Source organism: Salvelinus alpinus, chromosome 21, assembly GCF_045679555.1.
Source record: "Salvelinus alpinus chromosome 21, SLU_Salpinus.1, whole genome shotgun sequence".
NCBI lineage: Eukaryota > Metazoa > Chordata > Actinopteri > Salmoniformes > Salmonidae > Salvelinus > Salvelinus alpinus.
The window spans coordinates 30,607,679-30,619,216 of record NC_092106.1 but is presented as its reverse complement, the minus strand read 5'-3'; the positions used below and the strand labels follow the sequence as shown (position 1 = coordinate 30,619,216).

At 43.0% G+C, this 11,538-nt stretch overlaps 1 protein-coding gene across 1 annotated transcript; it reads left to right on the top strand.

The window, feature by feature from the left end:
- Positions 1–369: 369 nt before the first annotated feature.
- On the top strand, positions 370–4,141 carry LOC139548222 (secretogranin-2b-like). Its single transcript, XM_071357752.1, has 2 exons — positions 370–483; positions 1,746–4,141. The coding sequence occupies exon 2, from the start codon at positions 1,758–1,760 to the stop codon at positions 3,768–3,770; it is 2,013 nt and encodes a 670-aa protein (XP_071213853.1). The 5' UTR covers positions 370–483; positions 1,746–1,757; the 3' UTR covers positions 3,771–4,141.
- The last annotated feature ends 7,397 nt before the right edge of the window (positions 4,142–11,538 follow it).

Sequence of the window (11,538 nt, the reverse complement as noted above, 5' to 3'; positions counted from 1 at the left end):
TTGCAACATTATTTAGCATAGGCCTACAAAATGCCTCACGTAGGCTTAAGTCCCTGGAGCAAATTATTATAACTGGGCCTGTTACCTATAATTTGCCTATACTCTGTCTGGAAAACTCGTAGGCATAGTTGTATAGGTCTATCACCATATAGGTAGACCTTGTGCTGTGAGCTAATTAATCACTTAGTCATCGCTGTTGGTTATTAACAACCAATATAATTTGACATGATGATAAAACAGTGATCACATAAGGCTTTCCAATTGAACGTCGAGGTGAAGAGACGTGAACCAGTTCTAATTATGTTTGTGTGTTTCTTTGGATCGAGTATTGCGTATGTCGCAGTGACGCACGAGTCAGGTGGCGCCTCATATAACCGGAGGAGCTGTCCCCGGTGCTGAACACAGAGAATCCCTGCTCACACTTACACTGAGAAAGAGATGCTAAGTTCACTCACGACTATCGATTGAAACTATTTTGCAGAGGTAAGATTTTATATAGGGCCTACATCGAAATTATTATTTGAAGAAAATGGAATTCAGTTGTACCTTTTTCAGTTCTTTTAATATGTTAATTTCCATTTTTAAATCCGTTTATCTTTAACCAACCTGATACATTGCAAACAGGGCTACCGCAGTGAAGAGATGCATAATCTGTTTTATAGTGTCTTAGACTAACTATTCAAGTTTATTATAGTTTCGTTTTTAGTGATTTGCTAAAGTAATTTGTATTTTTTATTATGTAGGATAAGCAGATAATACATAGCCTAAATTAAACAACACTTTGATTTCAAAACCAATTCATCCACTAGTTGATTTATAAATAGCAGTGTTCAATATTTGTATCCAAATTAGGTGCATGATTATAAAGTTCCATTGCATTTTCTCAGTGAAAGGCTTGTGCAACACAACATTGTTTGAGTGTGCTAGAGATGTCTTGGGTGTAGGTAGTAGTGTTTCGACAGCAGCCAGCATCAGCCGAAGGGTTACCAAGACAACTGGATTGTGACTCATTCTGGAGAGCAACAATTTGAAAACTAATGAGATTTATAGGCGAGCTGAATGCCCATGCTATTACTGCTCTGCAAACAATCATTTGGGCTTTCAACAGATGCGATTTTCATTCTCTGGGTAAAAAATGCAGCTAGAGTGACAGAATGCATATCACTAATAGTCTATAGCAATATAGCTGAAGCATCAAACGGGAATAAAAGGCAGGTCTAAAAATGAAACATTTTAGAATTGTAATGGTCATTAGAGCTGATCATAACAAAAGCCTTTAAACTGGCCTCATCATTAAAGGGCCAATGAAGCAGTTATCTCAATATCAAATCATTCCTGACGAGCAATTAAGTACCTTACTGTGATTGTTTTCAATTAAAATTGTTATAAAATTTAAAAAAAGCTTTTTTAGCAAAGAGCAATTTCTCAAGCAAGATTTTTGCTAGGACTATCAGAGTGGGAAGGGGAAAAACTGAAAATTAGCTGTTATTGGCAGAAAGGTTTGGAACTCTTTTTTAAAATTGGTCTATTAACAAATTTAGTCTGGAAATATATATAAAACACAGGAATATCACGATTTTGACTGCACGGCCCTTGAACATATTCTTGTTTGAAAGAAATTAAGGCTCTAAACTGAAGTGACAGGAGCAGATAAGTACATAATGGTCTGACCAGTGAAAAATCTTCATATCCTAAACCTAAAATGTCAGCGCTGACTCTTCTCTCCCTGTTGTGTCTGTCTCCAGGCTGAAGACACCATGCCGTCACTCCCCAAGCTCTCCTCGGCAGGGATGGCATTCCTCCTCTCCCTGCTCCCTCTCCTCCTCCTGGGCCCCGGTAGTGCCCAGGGGGCCTCTCTCAGAGAACACAGACTGAGGGGCAGTGAGCTGGACCCCCAGCGAGGAGACACCCCCTACCTCCCCCCCAACGCAGACATGCTCAAGGCCCTGGAGTACATTGAGAGCCTCCGCCAGCGGACCGGGGCGTCAGCCCCACAGGAGCAGGCTTCCCTCACCCTAGACTATGACACCACCAACATGGACACAGACTCAGAGAAACTCCTCTCCATGCTGAGGCTACCCTCTCCTGCCCAGACCAGTCAGAGTAATATAGGCCAAGGCCAGGACCAAGATGAGGATGATGAGGAAGGGGAGGGCAACAAGGAGAACAAGACCCATGAGTGGCTGCAGGCGGTACTGAATACCCTCCAGCAGACCAAGAAGGGCCCCAAGCCAGCCCCTGTGAGGCCCAGTGCAGCCCGCCACACTCTGGGCAAAGGGCGGAGACCGGCGAAGGAGGAGGACAGCCAGGTGGGAGAGGGCGTGGCGTATCCGTGGACGCAGCGTGCTAGCCGGCCTCACAGGAAGTACCCGCTGATGTTTGAAGATGAAGAGGACAGTGAGGGGGAGGAAGAAGGCAGAGTCCAGGGCCGCGAGAGCCCCTTCAAACGCACCAATGAGAACATGGAGGGGAAGTACACGCCCCAGAACCTGGCCAACCTGCAGTCTGTGTTTGAGGAACTGGGGAGGATAGCCAATGCCAAGGCTGGACACAAACGCCAGACTGAGGATGATGAGGATGATGAAGATGATGGTGATGATGAGGACATGTTCAATGTGAGGAACCTGGCCTATGAGGATGTGACAGGGGGAGAGGATTGGACGCCCCTAGAGGAGCAGGTGGATACGGAGGTTGAAGAGAGAGACAACAGGCAGGAGTTCGACAGAGGCTTGGAGGATGATGAAGATGATGATGATGATGGTGATAATGAAGATGATGAGGAGATTGATGAGGTCAAGCGATCAAGTCAGCCAGGTCCGAGAGAATATGACCCAGTTGACTACTACCTTCTGAAGGTGCTGGAGAAAACAGAGCAGGAGGAGCGGAAGAGAGAGCTAGAAGAAGAGGAGAGGGAAGAGAGGAGGTCAGCTCAAACTCAGTACAGTGACAAGGTAGATCCACAGGCCATTTACCAGCTCATCCAAATCTCCCAGAAACTACAAATCCCACCAGAAGACCTGATGGACATGCTGAAGAGTGGGGAGATGACAAAACAGGACAGGACACCACTGAGGACACAGGCACAGTCTTGGACACCTAATGATCTGGCCAGGGTAGAGGACAAACTAACTCAGATCTCCTCTCACCAAAAAAATAAGATCCCTTCAGAGACATTCTTCAACAGACGGCTGCCTGAGAACCAAAAAAGCAACGTCCCGGAAGAAATAAACACAGAAGACATTCTAAAAATCCTCGGGCTGGGAAGCGTGGCAAATCAGAACGCACCTGCACTCAAGAAGCAGAAACAGCATACAAGCCCACCGTCAAGGTTGTACGCGCCAGCTGGAAAGCAGAAAGACTACATGTTCTCTGAGCCAAATGTTCCAGAGAAAGGAAAGGACGACTACGACAACACTGTCGACGAAGACGAGCTGTCGACGTATCTGGCTGCCCAGATGTTGGCACAGTATCCGCAGACAGCAAACAAGGCAGACCAAAAAAAGCGCGCCTCGCAGCCTCCCTCACAAGACCATCAGCTCGTGCTGGGAACGTTGGAGCAGGCGATACAGGACTACTACTTTGACCAAATGGACTCAGATAAAAACCCGCCTCAGAAAAGACAGTCGGAACCCAAGGAGGACACGGGCGATGTGTCACAAACGCAGGGCTTGGATGACGACACGCTGCTGAAAATTCTAGGCTATCTGAACCCAGAGACTGAAGAGGGCGAAGATAAGGACCTTTATGCCAAAACTGTCAAAGGACTGTAGATGGTGGGGATGTAGATCCATATTATATTGTTTTGATGAGGGGGGAATCATAATAAAGTATTTTGAAAAATAAATAAATGCAATGGAGTTTAGTCTCTTCAGTAGATTTACTACAGCTCATGCTTAATAGCCAATTTATACATAAACTTGATCTGATGTAGCTACAAGGGAGTGCCTATTGGTGGTTGTAACTGAGTGTGTGGCATAATATTCAATGTTTTTGATAGGCTAGCTAGAACAACACTGGTTACAATAGACCACTTTATACTGGCCGTACATCCACTTGTGTTCGTCCTCGTAAATTATATTTCCTACATGTGTTCGGTAATGTGTAATGTATCAGGTTAATAAAGCATTGACTTTATTTTTTCCTTACTGTGTAGTGTTTACTAATTGGAGCGCACAGATGGTGAACAGGCTGCAGAATATCAAATTCACAACACCATCTGTCTCAATGTGTCAGCAATAACAATATGTAGCCTCGGCTTGTTGTTGTAAAATCTAAAAACTCTTGATCAATCAAACATCTTTGATTGACTGATAAGCTAGTAGTATGTTGCAATGCAATCAATTTGGTCAATTTAAAGCTACAATAATGAGCAAACGTGAAGATGGACATTTCAGCCACACAGAATAAGATTAAATTTCTATGATTTCAGCACCTTGGACAGCTCCGGTCACAACAAACAAGAATGACACATTTATTTTTAAAAATTTAAGGGGTGGATCAGCTTTAATATTGCAGATAGATTGTTGCTTCCATCAATGTAATTGTCTGCATCATTTCCAATCCCCCAGATATTATTTGGGTAAACAAATATATATATATATAAAACACACATATAAGGTTGAAGTCGGAAGTTTACATACACCTTAGCCAAATACATTTAAACTCAGTTTTTCACAATTCCTGACATTTAATCCTAGAAAACAGTCCCTGTCTTAAGTCAGTTAGGATCACCACTTTATTTTAAGAATGTGAAATGTCAGAATAATAGTAGAGAGAATTATTTATTTCAGCTTTTATTTCTTTCATCACATTCCCAGTGGGTCAGAAGTTTACATACACTCAATTAGTATTTGGTAGCATTGCCTTTCAATTGTTTAACTTGGGTCAAACGTTTTGGGTAGCCAGCCTTCCACAAGCTTCCCACAATAAGTTGGGTGAAATTTGGCCCATTCCTCCTGACAGAGCTGATGTAACTGAGTCAGGTTTGTAGGCATCCTTGCTCGGAACACACGCTTTTTCAGTTCTGCCCACAAATTTTCTATAGGATTGAGGTCAGGGCTTTGTGATGGCCACTCTAATACCTTGACTTTGTTGTCCTTAAGCCATTTTGCCACAACTTTGGAAGTATGCTTGGGGTCATTGTCCATTTGGAAGACCCATTTGCGACCAAGCTTTAACTTCCTGACTGATGTCTTGAGATGTTGCTTCAATATATCCACATAATTTTCCTCCTCATGACGCCATCTATTTTGTGAAGTGCACCAGTCCCTCCTCCAGCAAAGCACCCCCACAACATGATGCTGCCGCCCCCGTGCTTCATGGTTGGGATGGTGTTCTTCGGCTTGCAAGCTCCCCCTTTTTCCTCCTAACATAACGATGGTCATTATGGCCAAACAGTTCTCCTTTTGTTTCATAAGACCAGAGGACATTTCTCAAAAAAGCACGCTCTTTGTCCCCATGTGCAGTTGCAAACCGTAGTCTGGCTTTTTTATGGCGGTTTTGGAGCAGTGGCTTCTTCCTTGCTGAGCGGCCTTTCAGCTTATGTCGATATAGGACTCGTTTTACTGTGGATATAGATACTTTTGTACCTGTTTCCTCAAGCATCTTCACAAGGTCCTTTGCTGTTGTTCTGGGATTGATTTGTACTTTTCGCACCAAAGTACGTTACTTTCTCTAGGAGACAGAATGCATCTCCTTCCTGAGTGGTATGACGGCTGCTTGGTCCCATGGTGTTTATACTTGCGCACTATTGTTTGTATAAATGAACGTGGTACCTTCAGACGTTGGAAATTGCTCCCAAGGATGAACCAGACTTGTGGAGGTCTACACTTTTTTTTTTCTGAGGTCTTGGCTGATTTCTTTTGATTTTCCCATGATGTCAAGTTTGAAGGTAGGCCTTGAAATACATCCACAGGTACACCTCCAATTGACTCAAATTATGTCAATTAGCCTATCAGAAGCTTCTAAAGCCATGACATAATTTTCTGGAATTTACCAAGCTGTTTAAAGGCACAGTCAACTTACTGTACGTAAACATCTGACCAACTGGAATTGTGATACAGTGAATTATAAATGAAATAATCTGTCTGTAAACAATTGTTGGAAAAATGACTTGTGTCTTGCACAAAGTAGATGTCCTAACCGACTTGCCAAAACTATAGTTTGTTAACAAAAATTTGTGGAGTGGTTGAAAAAAGGGTTTTAATGATTCCAACATAAGTGTATGTACACTTCTGACTTCAACTGTACATACACACACAATATATATATACACTGCTCATATATAGGACGATATAGGAAATGTATGATCTCTGTAATTGCAAACAAAGGTTTCTGTACCAAATATTAAGTTCTGCTTTTCTGATGTATCAAATACTTATGTCATGCAATAAAATGCAAATTAATTACTTAAAAATCATACAATGTGATTTTCTGGATTTTTGTTTTAGATTCCGTCTCTCACAGTTGAAGTGTACCTATGATAAAAATGACAGACCTCTACATGCTTTGTAAGTAGGAAAACCTGCAAAACCGGCAGTGTGTCAAATACTTGTTCTCCCCACTGTATATATATCCAAGATGGTGTAGCAGTTCAGACATCTTTCTTGTTGTGTCCCGTGTATATATATTTTTTTCTTTGTATATATTTCGTATATATTTTTAACCTCAATTTCAACATACTCTCCTGCAACCCGCCTCACCCAATGTGGTATGGATCTGCTATTTTCTATACTTTAGAACCGGAACACCCAACAGAAGCTAGCCAGCTAACTAGCTACTAGCTAGTAGTCAGTTAGCCACTGCTAGCGGTCATCAGCTAACCTTAGCCCAGTCAACTCCTGCCAGTCTGCACAGCGCGATTCAACCCAGAGCATACCGGACTGCTTTTTCTCCACCAAATGTCCAAATCTCCGGATTCCTACCACAAGCTCTGAACCTTTTCACTTGGATCATCGCAACTAGCTAGCTGCTATCCGAGTGGCTACTCCTGGCTAACGTCTCTGTCCCGAAGCAAGCATTAGTTAACCTGGAACTAGCCTCGTGCAAGGCCCATCTCCCGGCTAGCTGAAGAGGTCCATCAGCCACTCCTTGGGCTACAATACCTATTTTGCCAATTGGCCTGGACCCCTTTTACTGCCGACACGGAGCCCTGCCGATCCATCAAGACTGGTCTGCCGATGTAACCGTCCGAGGGGGCTACAACACTCTTCCGTCGCGACGTCCCCCTAAGGCCCTTCTGCTAGTCCGCTATCCCCGGCCTGCTAGCTGTCTGAATCGCCGTGTCTCCAGCTCGCCTAGCTACTCACTGGTCCCTATGATCATTCGGCTATGCATGCCTCTCCCTAATGTCAATATGCCTTGTCCATTTCTTTTAGTTAGTGATTATTGCCTTATTTCACTGTAGAGCCTCCAGCTACATTTATTGCCCCCCATCTATCTTCAGAGCTCGTACTGTTAGGTGACCTAAACTGGGACATGCTTAACACCCCGGCCATCCTACAATTTAAGCTAGATGCCCTCAATCTCACACAAATTATCAATGAACCTACCAGGTACAACTATAAATAGATATCATCCTGACCAACCTGCCCTCTAAATACACCTCTGCTGTCTTCAACCAGGATCTCAGTGATCACTGCCTCATTGCCTGCATCCGTAATGGGTCTGCGGTTAAACGACCACCCCTCATCACTGTCAAACGCTCCCTAAAACACTTCAGCAAGCAGGCCTTTCTAATCGACCTGGCCCGTGTATCCTGGAAGGATATTGGCCTCATTCTATCAGTAGAGGATGCCTGGTTATTCTTTAAAAGTGATTTCCTCACCATCTTAAATAAGCATGCCTCATTCAAAAAAAATGTAGAACCAGGAACAGAGAGAGCCCTTGGTTCACTCCAGACCTGACTGCCCTTGACCAGCACAAAAACATCCTGTGGCATACTGCATTGGCATCGAATAGCCGCCGCGATATGCAACTTTTCAGGGAAGTTAGGAACCAATATACACAGGCAGTTAAGAAAGCAAAGGCTAGCTTTTTCAAACAGAAATTTGCATCCTGTAGCACAAACTCCAAAAAGTTCTGGGACACTGTAAAGTCCATGGAGAATAAGAGAAGCTGCCCACCTCAGAGGCTAGGAAACACTGTCACCACCGATAAATCCACGATAATTGAGAATTTCAATAAGCATTTTTCTACGGCTGGCCATGCTTTCCACCTGGCTACCCCTACCCCGGTCAACAGCCCTGCACCCCCCCACAGCAACTTGTCCAAGCCTCCCCCATTTCTCCTTCACCCAAATCCAGATAGTTGATGTTCTGAAAGAGTTGCAAAATCTGGACCCCTATAAATCACCCGGGCTAGACAATCTGGACCCTCTCTTTCTAAAATTATCCACCACAATTGTTGCAACCCCTATCACTAGCCTGTTCAACCTCTCTTTCGTATCGTCTGAGATCACCAAAGATTGGAAAGCTGCCGCGGTCATCCCCCTATTCAAAGGGGGTGACACTCTAGACCCAAACTGTTATATCTATCCTACCCTGCCTTTCTAAGGTCTTCGAAAGCCAAATCACCGACCATTTAGAATCCCACCGTACCTTCTCCGCTATGCAATCTGATTTCCGAGCTGGTCATGGGTGCACCTAGCCACGCTCAAGGTCCTAAACGATATCATAACCGCCATCGATAAAAGACAATACTGTACAGCCGTATTCATCGACCTGGCCAAGGCTTTCGACTCTGTCAATCACCACATTCTTATCGGCAGACTCAACAGCCTTGGTTTCTCAAATGATTGCCTCGCCTGGTTCACCAACTACTTCTCAGACAGAGTTCAGTGACCAAATCGGAGGGCCTGTTGTCCGGACCTCTGGCAGTCTCTATGGGGGTGCCACAGGGTTAAATTCTCGGGCCGACTCTTTTCTCTATATACATCAATGATGTCGCTCTTGCTGCTGGTGATTCTCTGATCCACCTCTACGCAGACGACACCATTCTGTATAACTCTGGCCCTTCTTTGGACACTTTGTTAACTAATCTCCAGATGAGCTTCAATGCCATACAACTCTCCTTCCGTGGCCTCCAACTGCTCTTAAATGCAAGTAAAACTAAATGCATGCTCTTCAACCGATCGCTGCCCGCACCTGCCTGCCCGTCCAGCATCACTACTCTGGACGGTTCTGACTTAGAATATGTGGACAACTACAAATACCTAGGTGTCTGGCTAGACTGTAAACTTTCCTTCCAGACTCACATTAAGCATCTCCAATCCAAAATTAAATCTAGAATCGAGCTTCCTATTTCGCAACAAAGCATCCTTCACTCATGCTGCCAAACATACCCTCGTAAAACTGACTATCCTACCGATCCTTGACTTCGGCGACGTCATTTACAAAATAGCCTCCAACACTCTACTCAGCAAATTGGATGCAGTCTATCACAGTGCCATCCATTTTGGCACCAAAGCCCCATATACTACCCATCACTGCGACCTGTATGCTCTCGTTGTCTGGCCCTCGCTTCATATTCGTCGCCAGACCAACTGGCTCCAGGTCATCTATAAGTCTTTGCTAGGTAAAGCCCTGCCTTATCTCAGCTCACTGGTCACCATAGCAGCACCCACCCATAGGACGCACTCCAGCAGGTATATTTCACTGGTCACCCCCAAAGCCAATTCCTCATTTGGCCACCTTTCCTTCCAGTTCTCTGCTGCCAATGACTGGAACAAATTGCAAAAATCACTGAAGCTGGAGACTCATATCTCTCTCATTAACATTAAGCATCAGCTGTCAGAGCAGTTCACAGATCATTGCACCTGTACATAGCCCATCTGTAAATAGCCCATCCAACTACCTCATCCCGATATTGGTTTCTTTCTCCTTTGTACCCCAGTAACTCTACTTGCACATTCATCTTCTGCATATCTATCACTCCAGTGTTAAATTGCTAAATTGTAATTACTTCGCAATACAGACTATTTATTGCCTTACCTCCCTAATCTTACCTCATTTGCACACACTGTATATAGATTCTTTCCATTGTGTTATCGACTGTACGTTTGTTTATTCCATGTGTAAATCTGTGTTGAGGTTTGTGTTGTACTGCTTTGCTTTATCTTGGCCAGGTCGCAGTTGTAAATGAGACCTTCTTCTCAACTGGCCTACCTGGTTAAATAAAGGTGAAATAATGTTATATATATACATATATATACAAACACACACATAAATATACACAGTTGAAGTCGAAAGTTTACATACACTTAGGTTGGAGTCACTCCACAGTCACCACTCCACACTTGTTAACAAACTATAGTTTTGGCAAGTCGGTTAGGACATCTACTTTGTGCATGACACAAGTAATTTTTCCAACAATTTTTTACACAGATTATTTCACTGTGTCACAAATCCAGTGGGTCAGAAGTTTACATACACTAAGTTGACTGTGCCTTTAAATGGCTGGGAAAAGATGGCATCATGTGAAAGGAAACTTATGTGGATATATTGAAGCAACATCTCAAGACATCAGTCAGGAAGTTAAAGCTTGGTCGCAAATGGGTCTTCCAAATGGACAATGACCCCAAGCATACTTCCAAAGTTGTGAAAAATGGCTTAAGGACAACAAAGTCAAGGTATTGGAGTGGCCATCACAAAGCCCTGACCTCAATCCTGTAGAAAATGTGTGGGCAGAACTGAAAAAGTGTGTGTTCCGAGCAAGGAGGCCTACAAGCCTGACTCAGTTACACCAGCTCTGTCAGGAGGAATGGGCCAAATTTCACCCAACTTATTGTGGGAAGCTTGTGGAAGGCTACCCGAAACGTTTGACCCAAGTTAAACAATTGAAAGGCAATGCTACCAAATACTAATTGAGAGTATGTAAACTTCTGACCCACTGGGAATGTGATGAAAGAAATAAAAGCTGAAATAAATCATTCTCTCTACTATTATTCTGACATTTCACATTTTTTAAATAAAGTGGTGATCCTAACTGACCTAAGACAGGGAATTTTCACTAGGATTAAATATCAGGAATTGTGAAAAACTTAGTTTAAATATATTTGGCTAAGGTGTATGTAAACTTCCGACTTCAACTGTAGGTTAATGAGCCATATATGTTTATTGTCCAATAACATATTTAAAATAATCCATCTACCTTGATGATCTGTTTGGACAATTTGCACATTTGGATCAAAATTACTGTTAATATCATCACCCCTTTTGAATTTCTTTGCCCATGAAAGAAATATATTTCGCCCTCTGCGTCATTTTTCCACAAAACGTCATCTAAAACTGTTGAATGGTTTTCCTATAAACAATAGATATTATATTCCTTCTCTTTTAGCCAGTTAAATACTGATCGTCTTTTCTTATTATCTGCTAAGCCATTACAATTATAACTGGCTGTACTTATTTCACCACTTACCATAATGAGACACAACTTTCAATTCTATGTATCAAAATATATGTTTGTAAACGTACCATTAAAAAGTAACATGATGATTGAGTGTCTATATAGCCTTACCATGATATTTGCATTGCTACT